Here is a 15,955-nt window from a genome sequence, read left to right on the forward strand (position 1 = left end):
ATGACAAGAAGAGGGGCAAGTGGAGGAAGCGAGGCCAGGCCCTCTCGGGCCCTCCCATGGCAAGCCACTCACTGAGGCCCGCCAACTCCTGCTGTGCCCATGGGAGAGGCCCCACTAAACCCCCACTCTGGCTCAGGACTCCCGAGGTCACCACATGCCCAGGAGGCCCCGCCTCAGGTGGTGACAGTGACGGAGCTGGATGAGAGCTGCTCACTCACAAACCTGCAGGGGCCTCAGCTGTGGCTATGTGGGGGCAAGATCCTACAGGGCAGCGTGCAGAGAGGGCACAGTGTAGCTGAGGGGGGACACCCAGCAGGCTGGCTGCCAGTGGACACTGAGGAGGGGCTACAGACAGGAGCTCTGGCAGGGCCTCCTTCAGGGGGCCGCGGTGGCCAGTTGCAGGGCCAGAAGAGTGTGTCCTGGAGGGCAGGTGGCTTTGTGGGCCGCTGGCAGGTTGGGTCTCTCACTTTGGGATCTGTCCTGGATTTCTGAAAGCAGATGGAGGGGCTACAGTGGGAGCGGCTAGTGGACCAGGTCGTCACAACCCAGGTCAGGGACTGGGGACAGTGGCCCAGCTGGTCAGCCCTCAGAACCCATGGGAAAGCCCCTGGAATGGGCTGGGTGGGCACAGGGTCCTGGTCTGCCACGGGGCAAGGCTCAGGTACAGGAAGTGCTCTGCATCTGTGGTCGGGGGGCCATCTAGGCACCGACCACCTCTCTCTGAGACACAGTGCCTGGGACAGTGGCTGGACAGGGTCTGCCAGGGAGGCACCTCCCTCAGAAGTTCTGAACAGAGCTGGAGCCAGGCAGGGCTGTCCTCATACAGGCCTCAGGGCCAGGGAAGTGACCAGGTGGAGCAAGGGGAGGGCATGACCCCTGAACCTTGACCTCAGGCCTCAGTGCCTGCTGGTGGGTGAGCATACACATGGAGAGTCCTGGTGAGGAGCTTAGCTTAGGCCCAGGATCTGGGGATAAGACCTGGGGCTCTGCCAAGGGCCCGGGGGTCCACCTGGCCACTGGGTCACTAAGAGAGGAGTCACAGCAGTTAGAATCAGTGAGAGCACTTGGTGGAACCTGGACTGCAAGAACTGAGCAAGAGAGTCAGATCTACGAGCAGATCCATGCTGCCCGTGAGTGAGAACGATGACAGTGCTGTCCCTAAGAAGGACAGTACAACACCGTGTTCCTACAGGCCCCTTTCCATTCCCCAGACCTAGTCAAGTTAAGGGAAAAATAAGGGCAAGATATACACCATCTTGAAGGACGTGGCTTATGCACCGGGGCCCAGGGCGAGCAAGTGCCGTCCAGAGAAGGCCACTTTCTCACAAGTTCTCCAGCACAGCCGCTTCCCGGGAAGTCACTCAGACGAGCAGGCGGAGCGAGCTCAGGCTCACTCACCTGACCTACAGAGTCCCTCCCCGAATGGGGATGGCATGGGACTGGGGTGCTGTGGGGGGCACGTGTCACTTGTCAGCCAGCCACCAACTCGGTGAGGGAGAGGAGGCACTGCGTGGAGAAGCCCCGTGGGGGACAGGAGCCGTCAGCCTGTGCCTCGGAACTCCTGGGCAGTCCCTGGCCTCTTGTAAGCTTTCCTGGCAAACTATGACCTTCTTTAGCCTTTCTGCAACCTCCCCCACCAACCCAGCACGACTGGAGAATGATGCCCGGCCGTGAGGCCGAGGACACTGGACCTCCGTCACCAGGGCCGACTTCAGTGTAGTGCACCTCCAGAGCACCCCTGCTGGAGCTGTTCGGGCTCGAAAGGGCTCTCCAGAGAGTGGGCGGCACAGGGGAGTTGAGCCCCAGGCCCCCTGATGGGGGTCGTTGCCCAGGAAGACTGGGCAGGCCATTGGTGCCTACAGCTGACAAGCATCGCTGGGGACAAAGTCCCCCACGCCCTCTCCTGCAGTTGTCACTGCCAGGACTGCTACAGGGTCACCCTGGGTTCCTCTCTCCCCCGGGGCCGGGGACTTGCCCTCTACATGACTGTACACCACTCGCTCTGCCATGAAACACCAGGGACAAGCCGCAGAGCCTCCCAGCCGGGCACCGTGCTATGGCCCCCTGGGGTGGGAAAGCTGCACGCTCTGCTCCTGCACAGCAGCCAGCCATGATCCAGACGCGGGGCGCAGAGCCAGCCCCAGCAGCCAAGCCGTGCGCTGAGGTGCAAGTGGAGGGGAAGAGGCGCCTCCGTCAGCTGGGGTGGATCTGGCTTCTGGCTTCAGGAACAACTGGACAACTTGGCACCCGCCACCGACCAGGCAAGGAGGGCCAGAGGCAGACGTGGGGACCAGGGGCTCTCTGGCAGAGGAACTCTGCCCACCAGGCCACGTGGGGTGGCGGGCTCCTCCCCACCTTCAAGCCCACTCCCACCCCGTCACTGGCTACGTTTGGCAGGCACGCATGAGGGGCTCAGGAACTTGTTCAGTGAATGGTATCTTTTTAAGTCTGTTAAGGTAAATCCACTTAATTTCCTCAAAATGTGCAATACTTTGCCTAGATTAAAATACACCTATAGTGTCCTGAAGTGGAAGCACATTTTCAAGTGAAGAAGAAAGGAAAGTCAAGCCAGTCCAGCGAAGAGACCTAGAGTTTATTACTCCTGGAGGAACAGACACAGGGTGGACCGAGAGACGTCTGCAGCAGAGCAGAGGGAGGGCTGGCGCCCAGAGTGCTGTGGCCCAGCCCCAGCACCCAGGCCTCCCAAGTCCCGCTGTGCGGACGTGGAACCCGCGGAGGCTGCCCCCGGCCCCAGTAGAGGTCGACAGCACCTGATCCTGGGTGTCCCGGCCTGGGCAGTGGGACCCAGAGGACAGACCACGATGGAGGCGTTAGTGTGGGCACACGTCACCACAGCAGGCCCAGCCCGCACTCCCTGCTGGCTCCGGGTGACGGCGGCCTCGCTTCTAGCCTAGTATGTGCAGCTGTGAGCATCTGACCAGCAGGCCGAGCTGCTCACCTCCACACACCTAGCTCCACGCCACGCCTGAGGGATGCCTGGCTGCTGGAGGGCAGCCAGCACCTCGAAGCAGGGTGCCCACATGCAAATGGCTCAGGGCGGTGGTAGGTGCACCCGGCCTGCCCACCAGGCGCCCTTCAGAGCCCTGGTCCTCCTGCATGCCACAGGGCCTTGGCTCACTGGCTCAAGGCCTTCTTCTTTACCTTGAGACTGACACACTAAGAACACTGGCTCTGTAGGCCTTACAAATAACACCCACTCAGAAGTCCCCGCCCAGCTCAGGGTGTCACTGAACGTGGCTGCTGTTCCCGTGGCACCTCTGCAGAGCAGCCCAACACCAGGGGACTGTGTACTCCTCGGTGACCACCCTGTCAGGAGTGGACCCTGGCTGCTGCCCAGTTCCTCCTTTCAGGAGGCATAAGGCTGTGTCCCACCACTGTCTCCCTATTGAACGCTCGAGTGGAACACGGGAGGGAGCAGGCAGGACGGCACCGGGTGCAGGGTCAGAACCTGGAGGTACCTGGTCTCGGAGGTCCGGGTGTGTCCTGGGGACTGGGGGATGGTGGCAGCAGCGTGCAGTTGGGGCTGCTGATGTCCCCCTCCCCCATTAGGGTCAGATCGGCCACATGCTCATCCTCCACAGTCTGGATGCCCCCAGCCTCCGCGTCCCTTGACTGCCTCTTCCAGATCTGTGCAGTGCCCTCCTGACCCTGGGGGGCACAGAGGGGCCCTCCAGGAGGATTCTGCCCAGGTGGGGTGGTCCCACAGCCCCCAGGGGGGCTGTGGGTGGAGCTGGGGCTATGGGTGGAGCTGGGGCTGTGGGCAGAGCTGGGGCTGTGGGCGGAGCCAGGGCTGGTGGTGGGGCTGTCGCTGGAGTCTTGTGCTGGCTCCCAGCTCTCACGAGGCTGGGCTGCTGGCTCCTGGCCACGGCCCGCCACAGGTCTCTTGCTAAAGCCTCTGGCAGGGGCTGGGGTGGAGAGGGCAAGCTCTGCTGAACCAGGAGGTAAGCGAAGGAACTCGGGCAACACCAGGTCTTCCTTCCTCAGCAGCCCACGCTGGTCATCTGCTCGGTTGCTCTGAGCCTTGGAAATGAGCTCAAAAAACTCTATTGGAAGAAAATCCACATTGACCCTCTTTAGAGAGGTTTTCCCAGATGCACACCACAGCACAGCATGCTCAAGGGGGCCCGGAGGCCGACGCAGGCCAGCAGCCCTCCCTGCCTCCCTGCAGGCTGGAGGCCAATGCCTGGCGTGTAGCTGAGCCAGTTTCAGGATGTGGGCCCTGAGCACCACTCAACCAGGCCTGCCCACACGGCCCACACTCCCCAGGGTCAGGCAGCCAGTGCTGCCCTGCTGTGGGTGTCTGGCTAACGTCCAGGCCCTTGGACACCTGCACTCCAGCTCCCTTCTGAGACAAGGCAGAGGTGACGGCCAGAATAGGGCACCACAGAGCCAGAGGCCCCAGCTACAGCTGCACACCCTGAGACCAGCAGGGTGGCTATGAAGGACAGTCCTCCAAGTACCTGCCTCTCAGGGCCACTTCTGCTGAGCAGAGGGTGGGGCTTCTGAGTGTGGGAAAGAAGGCCCTGTAAGGCCTCCCTGTCCCACCGGAAGCTGGCTCAGGGCAAAGATGGTTGCCCTGGGCCTTGCCCCTGCCCCGCTTCTGTGGAGGATCTGTGCACAGCCCTGGCTTGCTCACTGGTTCCTCCAGAACCTTCCTAGTTAGACTGGACTTTTCCCTGTAACTCAAATTCACCTTTCAGAGACAGGGTATCTGAACTGAGCTTTCTCTAGTATTTAAATTACACCCTGCATTTGTGAACTTTAAGACTTAAAGTCCCACATCTCCATCCTTCTCAGAAGTGCACATGTTCAAAGGGCATGAGTCTTCCACTTGGTGGCCATGGAGGCTGAAGGAGTCGTGTTTTGTTGTTTTATTGTGAGGCTGGACTTTACAGCAAGCTGGGACGAGCCACTGACTAGCAAGGACTCCCTAGCCTGCAGTTCAGGCCCCACAGCAGCTGCTGGTGGTGGTCGCTGTCAGCCATCCTCTGCCGGGAGCCCTGGGAGTGAAGACAAGCCCCCCAGGACGCTCATCTCCCAGGCTGCCTTCAGGTGCCTCCTGTGCCTCTCCTGGAGGCCCAGGGTGGAATGGCAGACCTTCCTCGGGGCCTCCAATGGCCAACAGAGGTTAGCAAGCCCTTTGTCCTCCCAACCTGGGACCCCACCTCACTCTCGCTGGCACCCAGCTCTGCCTGGTGACCCTCGGTGACATGGACCCCAATGCCGACTTCTCCACCGCCCGAGCTAGGGCCTGTTCTTGTCAGGGAGCAGGCTGCAGCACAGGCAGTGCTGTTGGGCACAATGGGGCCTCTCTGACGCCTCGGGAGGCCTGGCTCTCAGTCAGAAAACCGGGGTTCTAGCAGAGCTATAGCAAAAGCTCAGTGTGACAGGATCTGCAGTTGTCAGCTGTGGACAGGGCAGAGTGGGTTCCATGGCTGTACTAGAAACTGGTAGTGTGTTTACTAAAAAACGTGCAAGTTTTAAAAAGTACACATACCCTCTGCTTCGTCCAAATTAATTTTCTGATATTTTTTTTTCCCAATCTTTGCAATAGATTCTTCTCTCTTTGAAAGCCGGGGATCCCTAGCATTTTTTCCATTTTCTCCTTTTATTTTAATAGAATTAGACTTGCCTAGTGTTCTTTCCTCTCCCTGCATTAGAAGGAAAGTCAAAGTTCTACTTACATTCCAATACATGACAATACAGCATTCATCAGGTACGGGTAAAGGCTCTGCGACAGTGCGTGGGACATGGCGCGTGTGCACCGCAGGGCCAAGAGCAGGGGCAGAGCACAGAGAGGCAGCGGTGAGGCCCAGTCGCCCACCACAGGGCGGAAACCCAGCCTGCTGCTACAGCATGTGGGCCAGGCTGGCAGGGTGGGAGGAGGCCCCTGAGCACCAGCCTGCGCCAGGGTGACAAGGGGGCTCTGGGAGAGGTGGGGCCGGGTGCGCAGCAGTGGGGTGGGAGCCAAGAGCTGCCCCAAGAGGGGCAGGGGCTGCAGGGATGGACAGCCATGTGGGGATTACCGTAGCCGCGTGGTTCCTGGGACTGGAGTTCACGGCCGTGCTCACTCGGCTAGGCACGCCTTTCTGCTTATCTGCGGACGCTGAACGTCAGAGGTGAGCGTCAGGTGGCACCAGCCACGAGCCCCTGTGCCCGCCCTACTGTCTGCCGCGTCTGTCTCTGAGAGCAAAGCTGCAGAGCCCGGGAGGCACTCGCATCCCTCATGTAAGGGGCAGCCAGGACATGAGGCCCGCCACCACCGGCAGTGGCGGGATGAGGGAGCCGCACAGGCCGCCCCCGCGTGCCACTCAGCAAGCACACTCTCACCTCGGGAGCAGCAGGGCACAGTGGCAGCCAGCATGGCCCAGGTGCCCTGGAGCAGGGCATTCCTGCTCTGTGCACACCGCTCCCCCAAAGGACTTGACTGTGCAATGCCAGGGCCCATGTGGCCCAGCCCCAGAGGGAGGGCAGAGCCTGCCAGGTGAGTCTGGGGTTGCCAGGGGCTACTCACAGCTGGCTCCAGGGCTGGGGCAGGGACATGGCACTCCAGAGCACAGGATGACTGAGGGACCTCTGCAAGGAGGGGACCAGGGCAGGGGCTGGAGCACCCAGCTAAGGCCACAGCACCTCTTCCACCTGGACAGCGTGGGGTGGGGACAAGTGCTCTGCACCAGGCCCTGTGTGACCCACTTCAGATGCAGTCCTTGGGAGTCACCTGGGCCCAAGTCCCAGAGAGGGATGCATAGCCTAGTTGCCTGGAGCAGCTATGGACAAAGTAATCTGCTCCACCCAGATCAGCACCCATGGTTTCCCTACATCTGGACAGTCCTTTGGGCCACACTTCTGCCTGCAGCTGCTACAAGCAGGCCTCGACCACCTGGACTAAGTGGCTTTCATTAACTCCTGCGGTCCAGGAGGGAGGCACCTGGGCGAGGACGTGGCAGTGAGGTGACAGTGAGGAAGAGCTTTGTGAACACCTGCCTCATGGCACATACAGACAGCAGAGCAGGACAAGCCAGAGGGCCAGCCTTAGCCCCTGCTGGGCAGGGTCAGAGGGACAGGCCCCAGATCAGATACTCAGTGAAGGAACGAGAAGCCCAGGCCAGGATGCATGGCCCTCGCCATCCCTGTCTTGGAGTGACTCCCAGGCCTGCCAGGAAGAGCGCAGCCTCTAGCCCTTTCTAGCTAAAGTGCTCTGACACATGAGCATCCTAGGGCGGGGGGCAGGGACCGTCACCCCTTCCTACAGCTGAGAGGACGCACCCAGGCTACAAGCCTTCTTCAGCGGTCCTGTTCCTCCTCCTCAGTGGGTTGAACCAGCCTCAGTTTGGGAGAAGCTGCCATAAGTGTCCTCTGCCGTGTTAGGCTTAGCAGCCCAGGAGGCCTGAGCCTAGGGCCGACCAGGTGGGAGCGTTAAGAGTCGACAGTGTTCAGCAGCTGGGTGGCAGCTGCGGTCCAGTAGGCTGGTGACATGCTGCCCATGCTCACCTTTTCCTCGCAAAGGGTCCTTTTCCTCCAGGACAACTCTCTGTCCATCCAGACTTGATATTGGGGCACCAAGGTCCAGGGGCTCCTTCTCTCCACTCTAGAGGCAGAGATGGTGCATTGGATAATTGACCAGATGGGGGCTTTTGGGGACAGTTGCTTCTGACCCAGACTTGACAGCTTCTTGCTCCAGGAGCCCTGGGGTCAGGGCTGCCCATCAGGGTAGAACATGGGAGCACAGTACCTGAGGAGCTGGCATGTGGCTCTGCCCACCAGTCACTAGAGGGGAGGCAGGAAACCCCTGGCACATGCTGGAACACCTCGTTCCACAGTTGGAGTGTTTGTCAGTACCCGAAAAACACTCTTGACACAGGGCACAGTGGTGCATGCCTGTAATCCCAGCAGCTTGGAAGACTGAGGCAGGAGGATGGTGAGTTTGAAGCCAGGCTCAGCAACTTAGTGAGGCACTAAGCAACTCAGTGAGACCCTGTCTCTAAATTAAAATACAATATAGCACTGGGGATGTGGTTCAGTGGTCTAGTGCCCCTGAGTTCAATCCCACAAAAAAAAAAAAAAGAAAAGAAAAAGAAAAAGAAAGAAAAACAACACAACACTCTTGGCTATTGATCTCGGTTGGCCTGTCTCAACATGACTCACAGCCTGCACGCTGACCTAGAACCACTTGGCTGATCCCCACACACCGCTCTGGGTGCTGAAAGCAGCAAACACTCACTGCAAAGCAGAAAGTGAAGACAGGCAACCACAGGAGCCAACCTGAGAGACCCCAACTCTCGCCTCTGGCCAGGGCTCTTCTCCTCCACCAAGACCACTGCTTACAAGAGGGCGCTTTAGCTTGAAGTTGGGCATTCCCAACTCCCGCAGGCAGGAGAGCACGGAGAGCGCCAAACGCACGATGGGCTAACTGTGAGCCCCGGCCGCAGCCTGGCCTGGAAAATCAGAGGCAGACTCTGCCCCACACCACAGCACTCACCAACATAGCACCCCACAGCCAGCCCACGGACCCTGCTGCTGGCCAGTAAGCGTCCATGGGACAGGACTGGGGAAGGGGTGCTGCTGTCCCCCTGCCCAGTGTTTCCCTTCCTATCCTCCTTCACATAATAATGGGGCAGGTGGAGTTTTCCCTGTCCTAAGGTGCAGACGGGACAAGGACCATGCACTGCCGCCTAGCAGAGGGCTGGTCTCGTGGTCGGGCAAGGCGGAGCCCTCTGCTTTCTGGTCAAACCTGCAGGTGGTTGTGTGTCTCTCTCTCTCATTTGGGTTTCCCTGGAGCAAGACCACAGGGCGAATATCAAACCTTTCCAAAATGACCACGGCAGCACCAGCACCATCCCCCGACTAGGGAAGACAGCTGGAGGCCAGCAGGGCCACTTTGCCCACGTCACCAAGGAGCAATTCCCAGAGGCCACGGCAGGCCTGCACTCACCAGCCTCACCAGCAGGCTGCCGAGGTCCAGGCCGTACTTGGCCACCACTGGCCGCAACACTTCCGTGACGGGCTTGGTGGGCTTGGCCTTGAGTCCCACCGACCGGTTAATTGGAACGAGATCCAGCCTGGGGAAGGAGCATGAAAACATTCTCACAAGACTCACATCTGTCCCTGCTGGGGCATCTCTGGAGCATGAGTGCAGAACCAGGACAGCACGGCAGGTTGACCCCCGGCCACTGGGCCCACAGGACACAGTTCTCTCTCTCTGTTTTATTTTTATTCGCAGATGGACTCAATTTTGTCTCACTTATTTATCTTCACACAGTGCTGAGGGTCGGACCCAGTGCCACGCACATGCTAGGCAAGTGCTCCACAGAGCCCCAGTCCAGCCCACCGTCCTGTTCACAGAGCCAGGCCAGGCGAGGAGCACAGCTCTCGTCCTGCAGAGCCAGCCAGAGCAGCCCATCTGCAGCACAGGAAGGGAGAGCGCCCCCACCCGTACCCACCATCACCCAACTGCAGCAAGGAAGGGAGAGTGCCCCCACCTGTACCCACCATCACCCAACTCTGCAGCAAGGAAGGGAGAGCGCCCCCACCCGTACCCACCATCACCCAACTCTGCAGCAAGGAAGGGAGAGTGCCCCCACCTGTACCCACCATCACCCAACTCTGCAGCAAGGAAGGGAGAGCGCCCCCACCCGTACCCACCATCACCTGATGGTTGTGGCCTGTCAGGACAGCGGCACATCCACTGGGGAGGAGCAGAGGCCAACAGCGTGGCTGGGACTGTGAGGAAAGCCCTGAACGCCAGAGAACTGTGGACATGGCACGCACGTGTTCTCTTACCGAAACAGAGTGCGCTTCTCCAGGCGCAGGTCCCTCGAGGCCAGGATGCTGCTGTCCTGATGCAGCACCAGCGGCTGTGGACAGAGACCAGGTCAGAGTGGGAGCACGTGGGCCCGAAGCACAGAACCATGTGCAGTGGGCTCACAGCTGGGCAGAGCAGAAGAGCAGCTTCAGAAACGGCCCCGCACGGGGTACGTGGCGCTCTCCAGACACCAGCCCGGGTCACGTGCAGCCTTTCCCACACACGCCCAGGGCAGAGCCAACCCGCCACATGCATTGTGCAAGAGAGGAGCCCAGGGTACACGTGGCCTGTACCTTGTCCCCGCCCACCAGGAAGAGGTCCACAGCAGCCCCGTTGATGCCATGTCGCTCACAGAGTCCGGCCAGGACCTCTTTGATGGAGAAGCCTGCCTTGACGGCCAGGGCACAGGATGTCCCATCTGGGAGGTGGACACGGCAGTGCTTGGCAGCCTTGTCTCTCTCGGGGGCAGAGGTCCTGCTGGTCTCCGGCTGCAGGGCAGGGAGACAGGCAGCACCTCCTGGAGCTGACCCAGCCCCCTGTCCATCCCACGTGCAGCTCCAACACATGCAAACTCCAGGATTCACCCCCACTGTGCTACTGGGTTTTCTGGTCACAGGCGGGAAGGACACCAACCTCTCTGAACATGGGTAATGCTCTTCACAGTCTGTCAATCTAAGCAAGACTGTCCTGTGCAGACACAGGGCTCCACACGGATGTGGTCACTGGCCACACCTCATCCTGACCCAGAAGCAGACAGAGCCACATGTGTGGCAACAGTCATGAGGACAGCTGCCTGAGGGCACAGGCCCTCTGCATCAGCGTGCCCCACAGACCCAGTCCAGGTGGCCTGTATCCCTTCGTCGTCACCGTCGAGGCCTCAGGCCCTCCAGTCCCTTTCGCCTAGGCGTTGTGTCAGAACACGGGCTAGCTGGGGTCATTGCTGAGCCACGCCCTTCCCCGTACCCACCCAGCTCCTCCCGTGAAGAGGGCCACCAGCCTGGAACCAGGGCTTGCAGAAGGGGGCAGGACCAACAGCGCCAATCCCATCAAGGTCTCCAGGGCCCTCCCTGCTCAGCTCATTCATGGTCCCGGAAACTCCGCAGGAGGAAGGCTGGGCTGGCTGCTGGATGACCACGAACATAAGCCCCACAGCCAGCCAGGCGCAGAGCGCGGTCATCTGGGATCAGCAGCTCCGGCCAGTAGGCCAGGGGACCAGAGACTTGTGAGGCGAGGCTAGGTCAGCAGGACCACCCAGCTGACCCACAGACACAGCATAGTAATGAACGACTCTTGGTCTGAACCACTGGGTTGGCAGCAACCACTAACTTAAATCGTGTTTAGCATAACTGAAGAAGAAATGATAGTATGTATTAATTAATTCTGCTTGATGATTTTGAATGGTAGGATGCTGGCAACCAATAAGGTTTCCCAAAATTCTTTTTTTTTAATTATTTTTTAATTGTCAATGAACCTTTATGTTTTCATTTATTTATATGTGGTGCTAAGAATCAAACCCAGTGCCTCACACACATGAGACAAGCGCTCTGCCACTGAGCCACAACCCCAGCCCAGGTTTCCCAAAATTCTTATCAGAAGCTAAGAAACTAGCAGGTCCTAACCCCATGCCACACAGCGCCCTCCACAACTGGAACCTGGGGCTAGGCGGAGCACATCAGCAGGGTGTGAGGGACAGTTAGGGTGAGGGGCCCCAGGCTGTGCCTGGTTCCCTGGGTGGGGTGGGGAGCAGAGCCCTGGAGACCCTGTGGGCAGAGGCACAGACGGGCATGATGATGTTAAGGGGGAGGGCAGCAGAGCACCTGGATTCAAAGCAGCTGGCTTGCTCTTTGTGGGAGTTCAAAAAGTGTGAACTAAGTTAGAACGAGAGGACTTGAGAAATAAAACCAAGGCTGACTTTAGTCCTCCAGAAGCCCCCCCCCCCCATCTACCAAAGTGTCCCATGCTGCCTCCAGAAGCCCGAAACTGGGGTTGGAGAACCATGAGGCCTGGAGCCACCCTGTGGGGACCCTGGGCCACCTGCTCTTTGCTGCTGTGTGCCCTGCAGAGGCACAAGCCTCGTGCCTACTCATGAGATGGCTGCTGGGCTTTTCATGAGACACACTTCATCCATTAACTGGTGGGCGCAGCCTGTGTCCCTGCGGCGAGGGGCAGTGGTAACTCACCAGGTCCAGGCTCCCTGACGAGGACACAGAGCCCTGGGACTCGCGGCGGCACAGGCCTCCGTTGGCATGAAGGGCATCTTGACGAGGGAAACAGACTTTGTTTTCCTCACTGAACACAGAAATCCCATTTCCACCCCTTGCCTATAGGCTGTACAGATGACAGCGGGACAGAAGGGGGATACCAGCACTTCCTGATCTCCGATGTGAAAGCCAGGGTCACACAGCCCCCCAGTGGTGTGGGGACACCCCTGTGCCCTGCTCCAGGGCTTATGCCCAGCTCATGGCAGGCACCCTGCAGAGAGGCCAGGTGCGTTCAGTTACATGCGAAATGTAGCTCTGAGCCTGAATGGATCTCCCTGTGGACAGCAGTTCTGCCCACTGACCACCATGTCTCACCAGTGACTCATTTCACATCTTCTGCAAAAGTCCCATGGAGCCAAGAACCGACTGTGGCTAACCTGCACTGACTACATCTTAGACTGACCTGGTGCACCAGGTAAGTAGACAGAGAGGGCTTTCAAAACCTGGCCCTGCACCCAAGTCAGGCTGCTGAGCATAGGTTCTAGGGTTGTCAGGGCTGGAGGTCAGTAAGATAGTGGGTCCCAGAGACCCCTGAGCCACGGCTGACCCCAAAGGAGTGGACTCCCAGGCTCCATTCAGGCCCCGGCAAGGCTGAATCAGAATGTCTGAACTCTGGAGAGTACTAGCCACCAGGATTTTAAAAGCCCTTTCCAGAAGGTTCTACGGCCTGGCAGGTGTGCAATGGACTATATGGGGCACATACTCCCCATATCCCAGGAACCCGGGAGACCCAGCACCACCTACTAACAGCATCTGTCCCCCTTGCTGAGGTCCCACTGCCTTTGCTTTGAAAAGGCCACCTCCCAGCAGGACCAGGAACTTGGGGGTGGCCAGGTCTGCACCCTGCCAGGGTCTTCCAAACAACAGACGTAGGGCAGCTCTGGCAGCTGCTCTGAGGGAAGAGGCAGCGAGTGCACCAGCCACTTGGCACAGCTGCAGAGGACAGGGGCTTCCTGCCGTCTCCCTCGGGCACTCTGTCTTGTCCCTGGGCTCACTCAAAACAGTTACTGCCCAGTTTAGACACAGGATCCGAAGGCTTAGTGCCAGCCCCGTGCCTTCAGGCAGAACCCTCGTTCCTGAAAAATTATCCATTTCTCAAAAAACTCCAGGGAAGGGTCCGGCAGCTCTCTGGGCCTCCCCTGTGCCTGGCACAGATAGCTCCACCTCTCTGCCTCCAGCAGGGGCGTTGCTAGCCTGCCCGTCCATGGTGCTAGGGATGGAGCGTGGCCAGCAGCCAGCAGCAGCCCAGGCTTCTGAGGCCACCCAGCATCAATGAACCTGCCATTCACACTCCAGTGGCCACAGGAATCTCATCGGGTATCAGAAAAGCAAAGGTGAAAGCAATTGGAAGGGGCGAGTTTTAAGGTCCATGATGACCAAGAGCTATGACTGGAAAGTGCTTTGACATTAAACGGCCTCCCGTCCCTAACACACGTGAAAGGCTCTTGCTCAGCGCACCGGCCTAGAGACGGCGGGGCAGGAAGCCTCTGCCACTGGGTGGACAGAGGACAGCACGCCTGGCTTCTCTTCATACGTGATCCTATGTTCTGAATTTCCTACCAAAACACCTATCACTGATAGCAAGAAGCCGCAGGGGAGGGACACAGAACCTTTGTAAATTCCGGAGCTGGAACTGGCCCCCGCTCAGGCGTGCGCCCCCACCCCAGCCCCTCGCTGTGTGGCAGCTGCAGGCCTCAGACATGCACGCACCATTGGCATGGTCCCCCTGCTCTTTCCTCTTCTGGGACCGCCCAGTGCTCCTGTTCCTTGACCAAGAGAAAAAGGCTCCTTTCCGTTTCTTCTCACTGTCCTCGTCCCCCACATCCTCATTCAGGGGTCTTCCCGATTCTGATTTTCCACTTAACTGTCAGCAAATGGAAACTTCAGTTAAAACAATGCAAAGCCATTTTAATATTGCATGAAATGCAAAAGGGGCTAAAGACTGAGCTATAAGCCTGAGGACTCTACGGAGTGGTCTCAGTCCCTCAGCAGGTAAGGTCTGAGCACGACTCAGCCCTGGAAGTCCGTCACCACGTCTCCCGCTGGTGAAGGGTCAGGAGTCATGGCCTCACTCTCGCTTCCTACACAACAGCCCCTCGCAGGACATGTGCCAATGGCTTGAGGCTGGTCTTGGCACCTTTTTCGGCGTAGACACGCTGGAGTGGTCAGAGCTGATGCTATGCTTGGAGGCGGGGCTGCTGGGGACCTGCTGTGAGTCTGGGAGGACACGGCCTTCCACCTCGGCCAGGATGCACTCTTGGTACAGCTGGGATTTCAGAAAGCGAGTGTAGCTATCAAACTTCATCAGGTTGAAAATCTGGGAGCAAATGCATTGTCACACAGTTAAAGAAGGAACTGAATGCTCATCCCTGACCAGGTCCCAGGTGGCCACGAACCCAGACCCACCACCTGCCCGGTCTGGGTAGGGTGGCATCTTAGCCCAAGCGCGCAGGCCCCCAGGGCGCTCCAGGCGGACTCTCCAGCACTCCTGCATAGCTCACTCCTACTCTTACCAAGACAGCTTTTCCTTTCTCACTCTCAAAATAGGCCATGTAAAGCCAGCAGCTGGGGCTCTCACAGAGGGAGAGCTGCCTGGAGAAGACCTGCTTCCTTCTAGTCTCTGACAGGACTCCGGCAACCCCATGCGACGGCGCGAGGGAGCGCACGGCTGGGTCGCCCCGGGGCCCATCGCACACCCTCCCAAGCTGATGAAGGGTGGCCTGGTGACACTGTGATGATGTGAAGGGAGCTGTGTTCCAGGGAGGTGGGCTCAAGCCACCTGCTTCCAGAGTCAAGTGCCTGCAGCGCCATCCTCTCTTGGACGCTGGATGGCAGCAGCAAGCTGCAGTGCCCATCTGCCCCCGCCATCACAGGCCAACGGCCAAGGACCCTCAGTGTGCCCTGCGGCCAAATACAGGCGTTCAGCAGGTGGGGTGCACTGGCTGGTTTTCACTCACATGGGTTTATCAGGCCTCGACCCTGTGGTCAGCCGTGTCTGGCTGCGTCACGCACACACGCCTAAGTGTAAGCACCAGGCCTCTGTGCTGCAGACCTCTTAATTCATGGCCCAAAGGAAATCCGCCACTTCCACCTGTGTTCCTCTGGGGCCAAAGCCACCCACCCACGCCCAGGCCCGTCAGGAGCTCCCCTGGCAAGAGCTGCGGCCCTTGCCTCCGGGCTGGCTGGGATCCTGGCTGGGATTCCAGGACAGGGCCCTGTGGCAGCACCTGGAGCTGCTGCTCCTTGAACATGTCTGGGTGAGGTGCGTTGAGAATGTCGTCAGCTAGCTGGGCCTGGCTGTCGATGTTGACGGGGGTGGTGGCTTTGCTGCACAGGAACTTACTGAAAATCTCCCGGGCCCTGTGGGAAAGCTGAGAAGGCACAGAGCCTGAGCAGGAGGACAGCACTCACCGTGCGTCTCCCACGTTCCCTGTGGCACTTCCGAGGCCTGAGGAGCCCTGGGGACAAGAATCCACGCTCCTGGGCCCCAACAGTATTTCTGGCTTGAGGAAGTAAAGAAAGGGCAGGCAAGGAGAAGCCACAGAACGCACTCCCCTGTAAGCTTCCAGGCTGCCCTCAGGGCGCCAGGCCTCAGTGGCTCCAGGGAGGGACCCACACCCTGAGGACGGCACGCGCGAGTCGCCCAGGAGCTGCTGGCACAGCGGAGCAGGAGGGTGCCAGCGGCAGACACAGGCCTCCAAGTGAGGTGACCCTCACCCATGCGGGAAAGGGCACCAGGGCACAGGTCTGGGCCTGCCCGCAAAGGGCACTGTCCAAAGTGTCCCTTCAAATTCCCCTTTAAAGCACATCCCTTCCTCGCAACCGCCCCACATGGGGTGCAGAGCATCTGTGGCAGGGCTCGCAGCTCAAG

At 59.3% G+C, this 15,955-nt stretch overlaps 1 protein-coding gene across 12 annotated transcripts in view; it reads right to left on the reverse strand.

Moving 5' to 3' along the window:
* Rgs12 (regulator of G protein signaling 12) overlaps window positions 1-15,955 on the reverse strand; it is a 97,475-nt gene that overhangs the window by 3,007 nt on the left and 78,513 nt on the right. For 5 of the 12 annotated variants that reach the window (XM_047566323.1, XM_047566324.1, XM_047566325.1 and 2 more), the window contains 11 exons: window positions 15,312-15,455; window positions 14,222-14,401; window positions 13,795-13,948; window positions 12,004-12,080; window positions 10,117-10,311; window positions 9,802-9,875; window positions 8,954-9,080; window positions 7,513-7,609; window positions 6,048-6,127; window positions 5,519-5,672; window positions 3,480-4,064 (listed from right to left, as the gene is read on the reverse strand). In XM_047566323.1, coding sequence (XP_047422279.1) covers window positions 3,480-4,064; window positions 5,519-5,672; window positions 6,048-6,127; window positions 7,513-7,609; window positions 8,954-9,080; window positions 9,802-9,875; window positions 10,117-10,311; window positions 12,004-12,080; window positions 13,795-13,948; window positions 14,222-14,401; window positions 15,312-15,455 — 1,867 coding nt within the window. Of the gene's footprint in view, window positions 1-2,572; window positions 4,065-5,518; window positions 5,673-6,047; window positions 6,128-6,535; window positions 6,598-7,287; window positions 7,415-7,512; window positions 7,610-8,953; window positions 9,081-9,801; window positions 9,876-10,116; window positions 10,312-12,003; window positions 12,081-13,794; window positions 13,949-14,221; window positions 14,402-15,311; window positions 15,456-15,955 lie in introns of those variants that run through there. The other 7 variants (XM_047566326.1, XM_047566330.1, XR_007110495.1 and 4 more) reach the window with 7 other exon arrangements.

This window comes from Sciurus carolinensis, chromosome 10 (genome assembly GCF_902686445.1).
Source record: "Sciurus carolinensis chromosome 10, mSciCar1.2, whole genome shotgun sequence".
NCBI lineage: Eukaryota > Metazoa > Chordata > Mammalia > Rodentia > Sciuridae > Sciurus > Sciurus carolinensis.